Source organism: Lynx canadensis, chromosome C1 (genome assembly GCF_007474595.2).
Source record: "Lynx canadensis isolate LIC74 chromosome C1, mLynCan4.pri.v2, whole genome shotgun sequence".
NCBI lineage: Eukaryota > Metazoa > Chordata > Mammalia > Carnivora > Felidae > Lynx > Lynx canadensis.
The window spans coordinates 214,808,418-214,827,227 of NC_044310.1; the positions used below are offsets into that span (position 1 = coordinate 214,808,418).

Consider the following 18,810-nt stretch of genomic DNA (forward strand, 5'->3'; position numbering starts at 1 on the left):
CGTGTGTCCTTAGCAGCAGACATCCAGCAGGAGGGGGGGGGGGGAACCAGCCACCCGAACTCTTGAGATACGAGACACCCGCGCCCATCACCTCCCGTCAAGTGCAAACACCTCTTGTGAAACCAGGTTGCAGAATGCGAGCAGTACTATGTGCACGTCGAAGACACAGACCACCCCACATATAGCCTATGGGGTCCTTCATTGGCGGATCCCATAAATTAGCTAAGACCCCTGGCACCCGGGTGGCTCAGTCGATTAAGCGTCCAACTCTTGACTTCGGCTTAGGTCGTGATCTCATGGTTCGTGAGATCGAGCCCCGTGTCGGGCTCTGTGCTGGGCATGGAACCTGCTTGAGATTCTCTCTCTCTCAAAAAAAATAATAATTAGCTAAGACCCATGCCCAGTCTCTTCCCCCTTGCCTTCTTCCTGTACATGATAATCAAATCCCCGGTTTCCCAGTCTCTGTTGCAGCCGGGCCTGGCCTGCCCAGAGACAATAGCACAGGCCTACTAGGGATGAGGCAGGAGGCATGGGGGGGGGGGCGGGGCTTGGAGGGGGCGGTGGTGCGGGCAAGGCACGTTTTGGCTAAGGGTATTTTTTCCCGACAAAGAGCAGAGAGTGGGTTGTGCTCTTCTTAGGAACACAAGGGAAAGGTCTGGAACTGCAGGGGCCACCCCAGCCTTGGCGCCTGGGCCAGCAGCCCCTTGCCAGCCTGTGCCGAGGAAGAGTGAGCTGCCCGTGAGGGGTAAGGCTCTCGGAATGTTCTCTGCTGCGAGCGGCACAGCCCTTCTGGTTCCCACGGCTCTGGACCGAACGTGAACCCCCAAATCCACATATGGAGGTCCTAACCCCAGTGTGATGGGATCTGAGGTGGGGCCTCCGGGAGGTGATTCGGTTTAGATGAGGTCACCAGGGTGGGGCCTGCACGAAGGGATTAGTGCCCTTTTAAGAAGAGACACCAGGCCGAGGGCCCTCAGCAGAGCAGACTGTCCGGGGACCCGGATCTCTGACTCCCAGCCTCCAGAACCGTGGGAAGTAAGTTTCTGCCGTGTAAGGTCCCTGGTCAGTGGGATTCTGTTAAGGCGGCCTGAGCTAATTCCTACACCCGGGTAATGTGGTCCCAGCATGAAGGTGTAGGTGGAAAGGGGCACATAACAGTATCAGGAGAAGGGGACGGGAAGGAAAGGTGTGCAAAAGTTAACATTTCTGACTTTGTATTTAAAAAAATTTTTTTAAGGCTTATTCATTTTTCAGAGACAGAGAGAGGCAGAGTGTGGGGTGGGGAGGGGCAGAGAGAGAGGGAGACACAGGACCCGAAGCGGGCTCTGGGCTCCCAGCCATCAGCACAGAGCCCGACGCGGGGCTTGAACTCAGACTGTGAGATCGTGACCTGAGCCGAAGTGGGACCCTTCACTGACTGAGCCACCCAGGCGCCCCTCTGACTTCGTATTTAAAGCAAGAAATCCACAACACACGGCAATACGTGGGCTGGCACACTGGCTGTCACCGTGTTCTGAATGTGTGAAATATTTTATTTAAAAAGTCACCGTGGTACCCTATTATAAGCAGTGGCAACGAGAACCACGAGCCACGAGGGGAGCCCTGTGGCGGCAAGAATCCCGGGACTGTCTGAGAACAGCACGTTTTCGGCTAAAAACATGAAGAGGTTAGGAATGGCCTGTCATGGGTGAGCTACTTTCAACTTGCTCCCTCCTAATACGGGAGAGAGCAGGTCCCTGGTTCTGAACCTAAACCGTGGCAGCTCTTTCCGCGAGGGCCATCGTCTCCAGGGCTCACACAGGTATCGGGGCAAACGCTGCTCTCTACCTACAGGGAATAAAGAGCATTCTCAGGACATGTCTACAGTTTAAAAAGAACACACGAGAAAAACAGGTCTATAAAGGATCACACGAAAACTTTTAATTGAGCAACTTTATTCAAATAATTTCTATACCGAGAACTCAGAGTCATTTCAATGGGACCAATTTCACGGAAATTTGCTTTCAAGGGCAGGGAAGTGAATCCAAGTCTCACATATTCTTGAGGATTAAAACAAAAAACAAAAAACACACGTAGAGTAAAGGAGAAGAGGGACAAAAGTCTAAAAGAAGTTGGCTATATACTTCTCCAGCTTTGAATTTTTCTAATACAAAATCACTTTTCTCTTCCATCTTGAAAGACGTGTTGTTCTTTCCTTCAGAAAAAGAAAAAAAAAGTGACAAGGGTAATGATTTCAGTACAATTCCACTAGAATTCCCAAGCCACCGAAAGCTGGACTGTTTTATATTTGTTCCACTGCCTACGTGTAAATATTGGTGGGTCCACTAGAGAAAATGCCACCACACTGAATAAGCAGCGTAAGGGAGGTAAAGACCCACCCGAAGGCAATCCCCCTGGGCAGGCGGGTGAGCCAGTCGTTACGCCCACTGGCTTCAAATCCCGGCCCAGCCTCGAATGCGAGTGTGGACTCAGGAGTCCTGAGGCTTCAGCTACATTCGCTTATTTGTAACCTAAGACACGGAACCTGCCTACTGGATGACAGCGATCTCATCAGAGGGTTCCTGTGCGGGTTAAGGCAGAAGGGTGTAAAGAAGGTTCCACACAGAAAGCACTCACACGTTAGCCATTCAAATTCCTTCTGTAGTCACAGCTCGGGAAGATTTGGTCCCTTCCCTTAAGACATTTATGATTTAAGTAGGGAGAGAAGAAAAATATGGAAATGGTTAAGTATGTTTGTATCACCGGTTCAGACGGAACTGCGAAAGGCCCCCGGGGGCGGCCACCGCGACTTATCAAATTCCCTTGATGGGCAGGTGAATGAGAGGCGGGGGGGGGGGGGGGGGGGTTCCCGAGGTGGGAAGCAGGGGTCGGGTGCAGCTGAGGCACAAGAGGGCGGGGGGCAGTGACCCCGCTGCGCTGGCTGGGCCAGCGGGCGGCCTGACCTGCCGGCAAACCTGGGGACAAGGTGGGAAAGCCACAGAGGTGAGCCTGAGGGGCACGACACGTAGAGAACAGGTCAGGAGGGTGCGTGTGAGCGGGTGCAGGCCTAGACAAGCAGGGCCGGAGGGACAAGGGCGCTCTGACAGGTCGGGGCTGGGCCACCTCGGGCACGGCTCTCACTTGAGGAGCTGCCTTCGGTGAAAACCAACCCCCTCTCAGCTGAGAAGGAAGGTCTGGCGTCCCCCAAGTGCCTGCCACGGTCCCCGAAAGCCTCAACCCCACAGGACTCGGAACGTGGCTCCGCGATGCCCTGCAGGTGGCCTGGCCCGAGACGGGCGCAGGCAAGGAGTCGGAGGCCCGGACTAAAAGGGAAGAGCCAGCCGCCCGGCAGACAGACGACTCGGCCCGCGGCGGGGCCTCCTGGGGCGCAGGCCGCTCTCCCGGTCTGGGAGACTCCCCCACTTTGCTCCAGCTCCACATCGGGCCTCACCCGAGGTCCTTGACCTCAATCCTTGACCAGAAAGACCAATCACAAGGCGGGTCCGCTTCACCTGACGAAGGCTACCTCGTGGTTAGGGCCACAGGCCGTGTGGTGCCTGTGGAGCCAGGCTGCAGGCTGAGAAAACAGGGGCAGCCGAAGACCGCGGAAGCGAGAGGACAAAGGACCGGACCATGATTCTGACCTTGATGAAGCGGTCGGCCAGCTTCAATGCCGGCTTCCTGGGCTCATTCAGGGGCGGGGGGGGCGTCTTCCTCACCCGGCCCCATTTGTAGCCAAAGCACCCGCGGTTTTTGGAAATACCTGCCGAGAGGGGAGCCACGTGGGTCTGAACGCTGAGAAGCGCGAGTGGGCAAAGGCAGGGCAGGAGCAATGGGGTCACTGAGGGGCGGGGACAGTGACAACTCAGGGCTCATCGGGGCTCATCTGGGAGAGGAACGCACTGTCCCCTGGGATGGGTCACAGGACAAACAGGCACAGGTGGAAAAGGAGAACACGGACACTCAGGGCAGAGGAGGCCCATCTGAACGACCGCCGAGGGGGCCGGCCATCCGCACGGGGTGAGGAGGGGAGAGGAAACCTCACCGCCAATGCATTAAACCCCACACGTGCACCCGTCAGAAGAGCCGCATCGTCCGGGACCCCGGCTCGCAGACCCACCAAGTGCGCGCTGGAAGGCCCGGAGCTCACGAGATGAAGTCTAACAGCCCGCGGTGACCCGTCCCACCTCACCGCCACTGGAGAAAGCAGAGTGGAAACTGAGAAACCTGACCTCAGTGATCTGTGCAAACGCAAGTGTAGGCCGAGGTGGGACGGCCCAGGTGCACCTCAAAGCCCAGCACGGATACCGTGGCCCCAGCGGGCCGCCCCGCTCCGGACCCACTAGGGAATCCAGAAGTACAAGGAAAGGCACTGCCTCCAGATCAGTTCTGCTCCACGACAGCTGTTTTCTGAGTGAGACCAGGAGAGGTCGGGAACGGCAGTGTGACAAGGACAGACCGAGCCCTCCTGAGGCTTTTCAGAGAAGTCCCCTAAATGCATCCCAGGGGAAAACGTGTAAAACATTCCATGTAAGGACATGTCCAGCCCCACCATGATGCATGATGCATCTCACACAGGGACATGTGCTTGATATACATGCTGATTTCAGCGGAAGGAAAAGAATCTGGGAGAGGGTTTGGAAAATGAACACAGAAGCATCCTGTCGTAAAACACCCACGTTCAACGAACGGAAACGCACCTTTTTTTCTCAGCTGGGCTGTGAGGAGACGACCTCTCCCCCGGCCTTGGGATGGGCTGGCCCACCACTCTCGAGGAATCCTGGGAACTGGCCCACTGTCCACACAGCACAGAATCTGATAATCGGCGTCTCTTTGGAGGGGACCGATGGCCCCTAGCGGCAGTGAGCACAAGGCAAGTTAATGGCCGAGCCTCGGTGGCGGTTAAGCGCAGTGGACGTTCTATGCTCTGCTGGGGTGACGCCGACAGCTTTGGGGGACTTTGGAAGCCAGAGTCTGGGTTTAATTTTCCTAAGGTGCCTCTCTGATACTGAACTTCCAAACTTGCTTTATCTGGACATGCTCCAACGCGTAAAAGTGCCTTCGTCCGCGGAGGCGATTGTTGGCAATACTTTTGATGAAGCTTGTCAAATTTTTCTTTTATTTCCTTGTAACGATCTCGGCCACAGCTTAGAGGCCGCACCCCTGCTACTGAAGTAGGTCTGTTGGGTGAGGCGGACTTTCTAAGTATTCCAAGACTATTGTTTCCCTGAAAAAGGAGTGTCTGCTCAGAGCGGTGTGGGCTCTGCACGGGGCTGGTCTCTGGAAGTGGGGGAGGGGAACCCCTTCTCTGCAGGCATCTCCCTGCTCCCCTGGCTCGTTCGCCCAGCCCTTCAAAGGCCTCATTTAACCTCTTAGCTTCTGCTGTGCCGAAAGTTCCACTGAGCCTGCGGGTTTCGAGGCCCCGGGGGCCACGAGGGCTCGCTGGACCACCCCTGTACACGTCCACGGCCGAGGATTCCGGGAGGGAAGTCAGGACGGGCTGCTTCCGGGGACTGGGGCAATACTCCTGATGAAGCTTATCAAATCTGATTTCAATTTCCCTGTAATGATTCCCTCGCTTGCCTGGGAGTATTCTTGGTCTGGAAACGATTTTTACAGGGGAAATTAACCATTTTAAGGCCTTGTATCTATTCTTCTGATCCAGATGACACACTGCACGGGAGTCTCCATAAGGCAACGAAGAACGCCCCTGGGGTGTTAAGCTCCTTAACTCCTTAAACTCTTTCCAACTGGGACCCCATTTAAGGACTTGGGGTTTGTTTACTTCGAGAAAAGCTTTGTCCAGTTTTAAACCCGTCTTCTGGCCAGAAGCGTCCAGTACGTTCTCACAATCTCTTAAGGCGCCCCTGTCCCTCCCTGGCCCGGCACGGACTGGGAGCCTCTCCTGGGAACCCCTGTGAGGGCGCCTGCCGCCTCGGCAATGAGTCCTGTTCACTCTGCTCCTGGAGCATCTCCTCCTCGAGCTCCAGTTGTGAAGGACAAACGAGGTTTTGGTGGAGATGATACAGGACGGCTTTGCGCTCAGCAGCAGGCTCATTGAGTGCAGCATGCCCGCGTACAGGTCGCTGATGGTCACGTCACAGATGTCGTCGGGCTCGAAGGACAGGCTGCTTGAGAAGCTGTGCCCCCCGGTCCCTTGTAACGAGACACTGTCACTTCTAGGCACCACGGCCAGGTCTGCTGAGCAGGGGCGTGAAGCCGGCTTCACTGGGCCACCAGGACTCTCTCCGGACACACGGCCACGGCGTCCTGGAGGGAAACACACAGAGTAAAGTGTTACCGTTCAAGACGGTCCATCTGCAGAGACCACAGAACGAAGAGGGTGGATCGTGATGACAATTCAAAGAACAAGAGAAAAAACTCCACGAAAACGTGAGAATAGATTCTCCTCTGAGATTTCTTTCTAGTTATCAAACTCTAATTCCTACTTTCCACCCCAGCTTCCCCAAAGGGGTCTTCCTCCCCCGTGTGATGGTTTACACGTTGGATGCCCTTTCAAAGTCTGATTAGAAACCCAACAATTACGCCGATTACCTGTGGGGACAGGTGACGGAGGCAGAGGACTCCTGAATATGCCTCTTCGTACAGCTTTGACCTTCACACCATGTTAAATGTCTTATAGATTTAAAAAAATAAAATTAGACCGGGGCGCCTGGGTGGCTCAGTCGATGGAGCGTCCGACTTCAGCTCAGGTCATGATCTCACGGTTCGTGAGTTCAAGCCCCATGTCGGGCTCTGTGCTGACAGCTCGGAGCCTGGAGCCTGCTTCCAATTTTGTATCCCTCTCTCTCTGTCCCTATCCCCCTCATGCTCTCTTTCTCTCAAAAATTAATAAATGTTAAAAAAAAATTTAAATAAATAAATTAAATTAAACCAACAAGGATAAGGAGAACTCTAGAAGTGAATAGAAAAAAAAAAAGAAAAAAAGAAAAAAAAAGAACCCAAGTGCGTATCGAAGTGATGACAACGGAAAGAGAAAAAAGGATCTGAGTGACTTTGAACACAATCCTCTGAACGCGCACCCTTGGTGGGATACTGTCTGAGCATCCAAGAGCTGCTCAGGACTCCTGAACCTTCTTCAGCAGACTGGCAAGCATGTGGCAGCAGGGGCCGTGGTTCCGAAATCAGTCCGCACTGCACGACGAACCTAATGAGTGCAGGACTTTGGTGCTGGCAACACCTGTGGGGTCAAGGTCATGGTGGGGGGACAAAGTGCTCAAAAACAGACAGGACGGGCAGGCCAGAGGTCAGGGAAGCCAGCACGAAGGGCTCCTGCAGGCTGATCTGGGACAACTGGGCATCAGTGGCTACTGATATGTGAATTAAAAAAAAAAAAAAAAAGCCCATGGGTTCTTATTGATTCTAGAAAAAAATTGTTTTTAAAAAGTGAAAGCACGTGGGGATAAAGGAAGGAACAGAATTAGGGCACGAAGGGACTTGGCGTCTGCTTATGGAAGGATGCCAACAGGTGCACACGGAAGGGACGGCCAAGCCAGGGAAGGGTTTGCGGGTGGGGACACAGGCGGGAGTCGTGGCCCGGCGCCGAAGCCTCGGGGTGGGGTTTGCGGGGACCCAGGCGACGGGCACCCGCAGACGATGCCAAGGAAAGGGCACTTCTGTAGTGAGAAACCTAGCGGGTCCTTCCTTAGCTAAGTGGCCAGGCTCATGTGTCACCAACAACGGGACAGAGTGACGTGATGTCCTGAGAGAACACACCGTCGCCTGGGCAGCATTTTTGCCAAAAGTGTTTAACATGCACTTAACCTTAGAGGAAACCACCAGAGAAGTAAATTGAGGGACGTGCTGCAACACTACCGGTGGCCGGGACTATTCAGGAAAGTCGTGATAGGAAGGTGCCCACAGAGACAGAGCTCGGCGGGAAACAACTAGGCCCTGGCATGTGCCCCACCCGCCGCAGCCGCGTCCCTGGGCCTAGGAGACCTGCAAGCACTTAAGGAGAACACGTATGTGACTGCAGATGACGTACATGGTGTGCGTATGTCCGTGTGTGCACGTGCGGGGGTGCTGTGTGCGTGGGCGCTGGGTGTGCAGGGGACGGAGAAGCAACTGCGACAACAGGTTGATTGTCAAATAAACGCGAGCAGAGGGTGTAGGAATCCTGTGTTTCCGGAGAGTCAAAAGCTTTCACCGCGGTAGGTTGAGCTGAAGAGCTAACCAGCAATCAGCGTGCTGGAGTCCCAGGGGAAACAAGCAGTTTGCCGACTACACAGGAGGCTTTCGCCTGGTAGGTGCTGGTGTCTCGAACGGTTTATGCCAAGCACACGAGAGGGTGCCCAGCGGTAGGGGCGCCGCGACTCTGCCAACAGCGATCGGGAGGCGGTTCACGCAGTTTCTGTGTCGCACTTACCAGGGGCAGGCCCGGCAGGCGAGGCCAGGGGAGGGCTCGGTGTCACGCGTGCGTCCTCTCCACCTCCGTCACCAGTACACTGAAAACGAAGCCCGCGATGTGAACACGTGTCGACTCTGGGCGCCCTCAGACGCCCCCCGCCGCGCGGGTCGGTGAGGTCGGCCGCTCCTCCCTGCCGCAGCGGCCGCCGCCTCCGGCAATGGTGGGGGGAGGGGTCTCAGTAACCTCTGGGAGCTTGGCCCACGTGACCTCCAGGCTACCCCCCCCCCCGCCCCCCAGGATGCCCTCCTGCTGCTCTAGGTTAAAGGGAAAGGCCATTCCCGGTACCCCCACCAAATCAACGGGCCTCAGACACAGCATCCTCGCCGGTCAGCAGCACAGTAAGGACACGTCTATGCTCCTGTTTGCTGCCTTTGAGATGAAGTAGTCAGTCATCCCACAATGAGTACCTCCTACTTACGTGACACGAAAATGTTTTCTTTATGGGAAGATGTGACAGAAACTAGGGTTGGCCTTCTTGCTGTCGGTCACGCTCTGGGAGCCCCCGCGCGCTCCACAGCAAGGTGACCGTGGACAGGGTGGAAGGGGGGAGAAGTGGGGCGGTGGGAGCAATCCCTTCCCCAGAGGGCGGGGGCCCCTACGTTTCTGTGAGCGCCCCCCCCCCAGAACAGTGGGCGACGGAGGGCACACCCCCCGGGTTTCCCCGATCGCCCCCGCAAGGCGAGCGTCCGTCTGCAAGCCTGGGAGGGAAACGGCTGGGAAGCAATTGCTCCAAAGGCTCCTTACAGGCTCCACGGAGAGCGAACAAAAACCTGATTAACCCACCTCGGTGTATCACTAGGTTATGATTCAATTATCTGAAGACACGTCCTGGGAAACACATTACCTCTAAACACCCTTCATCCTGTAGCAATATATCCACTTGGGTCAAGTACTTCCTTCGTAACTCATTTTTCAAAGGGCTCCAGGGCTCTGCAGGCTGACACAAGAGAGAATCAGTGTTCTTGAGAGCTTTTAGGTCCGGATGAGCTCTCAGATTCTCGAGCTAGCTGGCAAGTTCATTAATTACACGTGGGTAAATGAAGCCCCTCGAAGTCATTTTTCACTCCTCGCTGTTAGCGGTGCAAAGTGGGCCCGCCCCTCTGAAAATCCACCTGACCCAGAAACCCAACTTTAGATAATTCATCCAGTGGCAACAATCCCAAAGTAAAAAGACAAAAATCCCCCCAAAACACAAAAACCACCCTCATAAGCCTGTTGGGAGGTATGTGATGGCATTGCTAGGGAACAATTCAAAACCATCTGAATATTCTTGGGTGAGTTCAGGACTCAACTATTAGAATTAGTCCCAATCAGTGTGCTCACAGGAAAGGACATTCAGCACTCTGGCTCAGGAGGCAGGCCCCCCCATTCCCTTCCTGCCCACGCCCTGGGGCAGGGGGGGTCTTGACCCTCACTCTCTGCACCTGAGTGGCTGCAGACCAGGGATAACACACACGCACACTGTTCAGGAAGTTCTTTACATCTGGGGCCACCTAGCCCTGCACCACCGCCCCTCCGTAATGCTCCAAAACGTACAGCCTTCCCCCCGGACCCGTCACTGCCTTATTTAGTTAGACGCCACAAGTCACACATTGGGTGTTTGGGAAAATTCTTCACAAAAGAGCAGTTTTCGAGAAAAGCCACACACAACAGCCATTCTAGCGTCTGACTCTGGGGCCAGGAAAGACCCCCCCAGCAGACTGCGTTCTTTGTGTATTCCCGTGCATCCCACTGGAAGGAAGGGGAGATGAGACCCAGTCGGGGGAAGAGGAGACAGGTGGTTCCCGGGACCACGGGGGCACCCTGGGAGACACAGAACAATGGCCTGATCTCGCGACCTCGTGGACTAAATGGGCTTCCAAGGGCTGACCTGGAAATACTTCCTAGAAACACCTTCCTTATGACATTGTCTCTTCGGGCAAAGACCAACTTAGAGCCTAACTTTCAACACAGCGTGCTCGATCAAGGGTACTGGGCACACCGTGAACTGTGACTGTTCCGTCTGCACAGGGAACACCACCCGACATATATGTGAGTTCAGGAAATCCGGCTTGAACCGGGGGCAGTAAGGGCTGCCACGCGCCAGATGGAAGGAGGCCCCTGCTGCCTTGAGGGATGTGAAGGGAGGACCAGAGACGGGAGGGGTGGTGTCAGCAAAGGGTGAGCCTCCAAAGAGGATTTCAAAAAAGACACCGGAAATGAGGACACACACACGCACCCCAAGCCCTGGCTCGGTCCCTTCGTCACAAAGGGCAGGTCTTACCATGAAGGCCCCAGCAACTACATCTTCCGGACACAAAGATGCATCATCACCGCTTTTTGAATCTAAAAGCAAAAAAAAAAAAAAAGGAAATCTCAATCAGAATTTTATTTATTAAAATATTTTTAAATTTTTATTTATTTTTGAGAGAGAGAGAGAGAGAGAGAGTGAGTGTGAGTGGGGGGAGGGGCAGAGAGAGAGGGAGACACAGAATCCGGAGCAGGTTCCAGACTCTGAGCTGTTAGCACAGAGCCTGACACGGGGCTTGAACTCACGAACCATGAGATCATGACCTGAGCTGAAGTCGGACGCTTAACCAACTAAACCCGCAGGCACCCCAAGAATTTTAAAGAAAGCTTGCGTTTTCCTCTCAAGAATAGTTTTTACACCCCTCCAGTATGTTCTAGGGCGCTCCCTTTAATAAGGACACAGCCATCTGTCGCTGTCCTGATCATCAGTAATGCAACAAATGCATCAGAACAGGAACACGCCTCAGGGGGTAGAGGCCAGAGAAGCAGCTTTCTGTCACGTTGAGCTCCTTCGGTGGCTTCTGGTCCTCGGAGCTGGGTCGCTCTAGCCCAGCACCGTCCCAGTCTGTGACGGCAGAAAGTTCCCTACCTGCCGCCCGGTATGGCAGCCACCGGCCACGTGTGTCTCGTGAGGCACATAAATAAGATTTTCCATTTGATTTAACTTTCAGTTCCTCTGACTCGCCACAGGAGGCTGGAGCCACCACACCGGACAGTGCAGCTCTAGGATAAACATTTCTAGTTATGTTGAGCAGTCCAGAAACTCACGGACCTAAGGATCTGTGGAGCTACAATCTCGATCAACACCAGTCAACAGATAACACCTGTGAATAAACACCTTCCTTAAGGTCAATTCTACCCTGAATGACCGCCAGTTTTCCCCGTGGGACTCAACCCATTTTACAGACGGCTAGAGCAGGCAAGGTGCCGGACGAGGGCTGGGGAGAGCGGACAGAGGCTGTAGGTCAGGGCCAGCAGGAGATGGGGGTTCAGGACCAGTTACAAACCTGTCTATCCAGCTGGCTAACTGCTACCAGGAGGAGAGCCGGTGTAGACAGCTTGGGTGAAAGTGGGGGGGGTCTGTTCTGATGGCAGGTGTCAGCAGGGGCGGGCTGGTACCGTGGGGGTGCGGTGGGGCACGGGGGCAGAGCCGCACAAGGGTCGGTGGGAGGCAAAGGCACAGCAGGGGGACGTCTTGGGTATGAGGAGGGCAGGAGGGGCTGGGTGTCTGGCTCATTGTACAGGGAAGACGGTGGTAGGCCTTGAGCCAATAGGAATCCTGCTAGGTTGACCTTTCCGGTTTAGATTTGCCGAGTTTAGACAAAGTCTTCAAGAAGAGAGGCTGACAGGCAGTAAACACATGCAGACTGGGTCTGGGATGGGGGTTCCGCCAGAGTGAGGGGCTCAGACCAATCTCAAGAAAGGGCATCCAGTAGAGAGGGGAGTTAAGAGGGGCTGGGAAGGAAGAAAACCCAGCGGGCACAGGGCCACAGGCCAATTACAGGATTTCCAGAAGCTTCAAATGCCACCAACAGGGCAATGGGATAGAAGCCACAGAATGCCAGTGGGAGTCACCAATGGGGAAGGCTGGGACCACAGAGAGTTACGCCTTCCCGATGGAGCCCGGAGCCTGCACAGAACTGGCGGCAGAGAGGGTGGCAGTGGAGCAGAGCATCGGCTGTAAGTTTGTTCGAGAAGGGAAGTGACCCATGGCAGGTGGCTACAGAGGGACACAGGACCGGGAGAGCCGTGAACTCTGTTCCGTGTGCTTAAGGTGGAACCTGAGCACGTTCAAACGGATGCATCCAGGGCAGAGAGAGACACCAGAGAGAGAAAGATGGTGATGACAGACTCCCCGGAAAACAGGCTGGCTTGGGGTTTGGGCAGCAAAACGTTCTGTAGAAGTCAGCAGTTCAGGGGCGCCTGGGGGGGCTCAGTCGGTTAAGCTTCCGACTTCAGCTCAGGTCATGATCTCACAGTTTGGGAGTTTGAGCCCCGTGTCGGGCTCTGCGCTGACGGCTCGGAGCCTGGAGCCTGCTTCGGATTCTGTGTCTCCTCTCTCTCTGCCCCTCCCCGACTTGTGCTCTCTCTCTCTGTCTCCCAAAAACAAATAAATGTAAAAAAAAAAGTCAGCAGTTCAAACACGGCCTGCATGGCAAATCTGGCGTTTCATTATATTTTTGACATTAATTTTTTTTACGGAAGGGGCAATAAGTTAAAAACTGATGGGAGGGCGTATGTCCATTACTCAAGAACGCTTGAGCACTGTTTCTGTGTAAGCGCCACGGACGTAACAGCCAGACAGCTCCTTTGGGGAGTGCAGACAGCAGTGACAGGCACTTTAAGATGCTCCCACTTTTAAAAAAGCCTTGGAAAAAGTCATCGTGAGGAATCTGGGCTTTAAATGCCATCACAGGGACGCATGTCCCTGCCGACCCCAATTCCTAGCGCAGGGACACTCACCAACTCCCAGGATTCGTGTGCTGGGCTCAGGAAGCGCCAGACCTCGGGCTTCGGCTTCCGCGGGGTCACCGCCGCTCCTGCTGTCTGGGGCATCCTCGAAAGTCTTCACCGGGGAGTCCTCGAAAGCACGGAAGTGGATAAAGACACGCTTGATTCAGTGAGAACACATTTCAAGCCACCGTAACAAACCTACACTCCTTCCTTTAGCATATGAGAGAGCAGGGGTCTCATAGGCCTCTCTTCTGGCACAGTTTGTGAGTCTGAGTCCTGCATCGGGCTGTCAGTGCAGGGCCTGCTTTGGACCCTCTGTCCCAGCTCCTCTCTCCCTGTCCCTCCTCTCGTTCTCTCTCTCAAAAATTAAAGATTAAAAACTAATAAATAAATAAGTAAATAAGTGTGACTGAATTATACAACGGATGATGAAAAGAAATGATCACAGTGTATAGTATGTAAAGAAGAAGGGGTAAAAATATGTGTGTTATAGGTGGGAATTACATTATACTAAAATATCAGCGACTATAGGAGTCAGGTTGATTTTAATGGCTGTATGTATTTCTAACATTTGTACGACCAAACGTATTATGGGTGTGATTCAAATAATCAGGAAGAAATTTTATTTCAGAACTGCTGTTCCTTGCTTTGGAACCCTAACCCTGACATTTTCGTTCTGGGGTACAGGCTTCTGGGCTGGGAGGCAGTCGTTAAGGGAATTCTAGACATCCCTGCAAAAAAAATGACGGTAGCAAGACTCCGCGGGTCTCCCAGGAGGCGGGCAGGCTGTATCGGCACCTCCCGTGAACAAAACAGGCCAAGGTGCCCCAGCAGCAGTGGATACATCCGGGAGAAACCACACAGTGTTTTGGAAAACAGCTCCATGCGGAAAGAAGTGTGACCCTGTACCCTCTCCCTACTCTCTTCCCCTTGCAGAAGAGAAAGGAGGCATGTTTCTTTCCTCAAAGGAACTGGGTTGGGGCTTTTCTGTAAAGGACCCAACAAACTAGGCTCACAGATGCAGCTAAGGCTGGGGCAGGGGCAGGGGCAGCTTTCTCCCACTGGCCAGCCCTGCACGTGGGGCTGTTGTCAAGAACCCCTTGGCCTACAGCAGAGGAAACGGGGGCAGAAAAGGCTTAAACATCAACGCAGCTCCTCCTGCTACCTGACGAGCAACAGGAGAAAAACTTCTCAGCAAATCCTTAGAGGAAAAGGAGGGAGTTCAGGTGAGAAAGACCTAGAACAGAAGCCCCGTGGCGACCTCGGTGCAGTCACAGCTAACCTACGCCTTTATTCACATCGATATTCCCGCACGGCAGCACATGGCAGCAATAAAAACGGACATTAAATACCTGGATTTGTTCTTTGTTCTTCTCCTTTACTAGTCCTCCACCCCAAATTCTCAATCCTTCAGAAAAGAAATGAGAGAAAAGTTACCGCTTAAACAATCCTGACCGCTGAATGTCTGTTCAGTATGCATTCAGAGAAAACCAACGTGATGGGCCAGAGAAAGACGTAATCTACGGAAACCAAGCCACCCTCCTGATACCTGTTGTTCTCATCTTTGTGAGGCTGGAAGTCTTTTTTTTTAAATTAAGATTAGGGACGCCTGGGTGGCTCAGTCGGTTGAGCGTCCGACTTCGGCTCAGGTCATGATCTCGAGGTCTGTAGGTTCGAGCCCCGCGTCAGACTCTGTGCTGACGGCTTGGAGCCTGGAGCCTGTTTCGGATTCTGTGTCTCCCTGTCTCTCTGACCCTCCCCCGTTTGTGCTCTGTCTCAAAAAAATAAATAAACGTTAAAAAAATTTTTTTAAATTAAGATTAGACAGGGGCTCCTGGGTGGCTCAGTCGGTTAAGCATCCAATTTCAGCTCAGGCCATGATCTCGCGGTCCGTGAGTTCGAGCCCCACGTCGGGCTTTGCGCTGACAGCTCAGAGCCTGGAGCCTGCTTCAGATTCTGTGTCTCTCTCTCCCTCTGCCCCTCCCCTGCTCACGCTCTGACTCTCTCTGTCTTTTTTTTTTTAATTTTTTTTTTCCAACGTTTATTTATTTATTTTTTGGGACAGAGAGAGACAGAGCATGAACGGGGGAGGGGCAGAGAGAGAGGGAGACACAGAATCGGAAACAGGCTCCAGGCTCCGAGCCATCAGCCCAGAGCCTGACGCGGGGCTCGAACTCACGGACTGCGAGATTGTGACCTGGCTGAAGTCGGACGCTTAACCGACTGCGCCACCCAGGCGCCCCTCTCTCTGTCTTTCAATAGTAAATAAACATTAAAAAAAAATTAAGATTAGACAGAAATCTGTCATTAATGGAAATCTCCTACCTAGGAGGCAGATTATCCAATTCCATCATTAAGCCACAGAGTTAAGCAGAAACAAGGAACACACATGTGCCAAGTGCTGTACTCAAAATATATTTATTGAGAGCAATCTATATACTATGTATAGACTGGAAGCACTTTCTGAGGGCAATCTAGATGTCTAGAACAAAGCCTAAGCGCAGGGTAAACACGGAGATTAGGAGTCCTGCCCCTTACTCGTTAGCAGAACCGGGGCAAGAATACTTAATCTCTCCCTAAACCTCCATTTGCCCCCAGGTAAATTCAAGTGAACAAGAAGGGATCCTTGGGTTGAGATGGTTGCCAACGAGGACACTAGCAAACGTTCACACACGGTGCTTACAACGCTCCAGGCTCTGTTCTAAACACTTTCCAAGTACACCTCATTCAGTGTCTACAACTCACCTGTACAGAACTCCTACTTTCCAAGTTCACTGGCCAGACGGAGACACAGAGGCAAGAAGTGGGTCCAGCAACCAGCCCGGGCTGCTCAGCCACGTGGTGGAGCCAGGCTGGGAACCCAGGGGAGTGACTCTCTGTGCTCCTGGCCACTGTGCCCTGTGGCCTTTCTGGAACAGAGTGACGCCGAGCAAATGTGCTCCGTCAGGTCAAGGCTTTGCCAATTTGGCTAAGTGACATGGGGCTGGTTCCTTTACATCTTTCTGCTGCATCCTCTGCTAGGAAACCATGATCCTAAGACAGCACCTACCCCAAAGGGCTGTTGAGAATCAAAAACACAAGACTCTCAGAAGCAAAGGGCACACCTTAGCTATCCACACATGCGAACATCTATTCCTCCCCTCCTGTCCTCGTCATAATCGGTGTGGGAGTGTTAGCTCCGATCTACACCCTACGGTGTTGCCTTAAATCGGGAGTTTATGCTACAAGGGTGGTCAGCTAACCCTAATCACGGTGGCGCTCCCCTGAGTACCTCTCCAGGCTGAGCGACAGGACAGAGGAACTGTACTATCAGCAGCCGGGAGCTCGTTAGACTTACTCAATCTGCACCCAGCACCGATGCCAGAGGCCTCAGGGATCCGTTTTAACAGGCTGTTCTCATTAAACCGGAGTCAGAAGTGAGTTTCAGCAGTGAAGTTAGTGGTATTCTAGATCTGTGGAGTGGCCAGACCACTCCTTGCGTAAACAGCGCATCAGAACATAGTGAATGAAGCCTGTGGATGGCACCCTGGGGACGATTCCTACCCAGCCCTGGGTCCTGCCTTCGGGTTAGATTTGTCATTGCCTGATGAGACCAGAGAGTAACAGAGGCCTAGAGCTGGACTATCTTAGCTTCTGTCTTCACAAACTTTTCACCCAAGGTGTGGCTGGGTCAGCTAAAAATGCAGAGAGCTAAAACTTTATTTAACTTCAGAAGCAGATCTTATGAAGCTTCTAGTGCCTGTCTGCCCAATGCAGGGCAGAACTGGATCTGAGATCTGCCTTCATTAGCAGGTCTTAATGAGTTGGTAATAAGACAGAGGGGGAGGAACTGACGTCACCCAGTGCAAACTTTCTTCACCCAGCTACCAAAGAGAATCCAGGAGATTTAAGTCAGCTTACAACATCAACCACTGAATGGAATGGCTCCTTCTCCCTATATTCAGGTCAAGTTCCAAGTACTCAGAATCTCAAGGAGGACAGCTAATACTCCAAGTCAAACAGGTCAAAAAGTAGTCAATAAGAGTGATTGCAAGAGCCGGGCCTTGTTCCAAGAGTTTCACAAGGAGCTCCTGTAACTTACAACATCCCCATCAAGTAGATTACTACCATCTTCCCATTTGACAGGTGAAGAAACAGAGACACAGCCTTGGCTGTTAAAGCAACCAGCCCACAGGGTGCCTCGGGTGGCTCAGCTGGTTAAGTGTCCGACCTTGGCCCAGGTCATGATCTCCCGGCTTGTGAGTCTGAGCCCCGTGTCGGGCTCTGTGCTGACGGCTCAGAGCCTGGAGCCTGCTTGGGATTCTGGGTCTCCCCTCCCTCTCTGTCCCTCCCCCTGCTGGCACTCTGTCTCTCTCTCTCTCAAAAATAAACTTAGAAAAAAATTACAACCCCCCCCCCCCAAAACCAAAAATCATCCCAACCGGCCCAGACCGACAGGGTCAGACAGGGGGTATTTTTAACCAGCGTGTGTCTATGGATCTGCAGAATTCTGTTTTTAATAGGTAATTTAAAAAATAAGTAATTTATAGGCTCAAGGGAACTAGGAATGTTTTAGTTCTTATTAGGCGGACAAAATTTTCACAAGAGAGCAGGGATAGCGTTTCAAACTCCGGGACGAAACTATCCTGTTCACACTCTGAACTGTACACATTCAGAAGGGGGGGATGACTCCGTACCCTGGGGTGTCTCATAGGTCAGCGTGGACATCTGCACCAGCGGGGCATCCTCGAAGGGCTGGTTGTACTGCGGGAGAGAAAGGGGCATCCCCTCAGCTCCGAGGGCCGCGAGGAGGCCCTGACCCGGCTGAGGAGGCGCCAGCACAAGGCTGGAAGTCTGCAGGACCCCCCAAACCCGCCCGCCTCCCTCTCGCCCCCAAACCACCTCCCCTGTCTACCCCAGCGCCCCCAATCCCGCTGCCTCCTCTCCACCCCCTCTCCCCTCCCCTTCCCACCCCGCTCCCCCACCTTCGGCCCCGTGCTCGGCCGCCTCCACCCTTACCCCAGCCCCCAGCCCCGTTTTTCCCCTTCCCCATCGCGCCCGGCCTCCCCGACTCCAGCGAGCCGGTTGGGGGGCGGGGGGCCTACCTTTTCTATCAGCCGCTGCATGCGCGTCTGGAAGCGGCGGCGGCTGTCCCGGAGCTGCCACAGCAGCGCGTCCTCCCCCAGGGGCTCGCCCTCCATGGCTCGAAGAGACCCACACCCGACTCCAGCGGCAAGACGTACCGCGGCCCCTTGGGCGCCCCGGTTCAAATAACGACTCCCGCCCCCTCTGCTTGCCCTTCCGGCTTTCTATTGGCTGGCGAGGAGAGGCCGGGCGCTGATTGGGCCTTTCAAACGCGTGGCGCATCTTACTCCCGGCCAATCCGCGGCCGAGCTTCTGCCCCCGCCCCACCCGAGCCCGGCCCGGCCGCGGGGAGGAGGCGGCGGCGGCGGCGGGGGCGGGGGCGGGGGCGGGGGCGGGGGCGGTGTCCGCCACCGCGCATGCCTTAGGGCGATGGCCCGGTGGAACCGGCTACCGGTTGCGTTCCCGTTAATCGGCAGCGCCACTCGAGAACCCTGTGGAATTATGGGATTCCTCCGTTGTGCACCTGAGATGACTGGGTGACTTGCTGGGGGGCGGGGGTCTCGCGTCAGTGTGAGGACCGCTCTCACCCAGAT

General features: G+C 54.1%; 1 protein-coding gene across 2 annotated transcripts; it reads right to left on the bottom strand.

Moving 5' to 3' along the window:
• Positions 1 to 1,920: 1,920 nt before the first annotated feature.
• Positions 1,921 to 18,367, bottom strand: LOC115522046 (Holliday junction recognition protein). 2 transcript variants are annotated; one of them, XM_032594545.1, is made up of 9 exons: positions 18,238 to 18,367; positions 17,830 to 17,896; positions 14,506 to 14,561; positions 13,163 to 13,280; positions 10,674 to 10,735; positions 9,255 to 9,347; positions 8,369 to 8,447; positions 4,680 to 6,249; positions 1,921 to 2,194 (listed from the first exon to the last, which is right to left on the bottom strand). In XM_032594545.1, exons 1-9 carry the CDS (start codon positions 18,331 to 18,333, stop codon positions 2,155 to 2,157), a joined length of 2,181 nt encoding a protein of 726 aa, XP_032450436.1. In that variant the 5' UTR covers positions 18,334 to 18,367; the 3' UTR covers positions 1,921 to 2,154. The 2 variants fall into 2 exon arrangements, with proteins under 2 accessions (XP_032450436.1, XP_032450435.1); XM_032594544.1 differs by lacking the exon at positions 1,921 to 2,194 and adding an exon at positions 2,963 to 3,742 and having other exon boundaries at positions 18,238 to 18,363.
• Between the last annotated feature and the right edge of the window lie 443 nt (positions 18,368 to 18,810).

Coding starts and splice junctions, on each gene's coding strand:
- LOC115522046 (XM_032594544.1), bottom strand. CDS start 18,333: ATGGAGGGCGAGCCCCTGGGGGAGGACGCGCTGCTGTGGCAGCTCCGG. Junction 17,897..18,237: donor TGCAGCGGCTGATAGAAAAG/GTAGGCCCCCCG, acceptor TCTCTCCCGCAG/TACAACCAGCCCTTCGAGGA. Junction 6,250..8,368: donor GCCTGCCGGGCCTGCCCCTG/GTAAGTGCGACA, acceptor GTTTCCCTCCAG/GACGCCGTGGCCGTGTGTCC.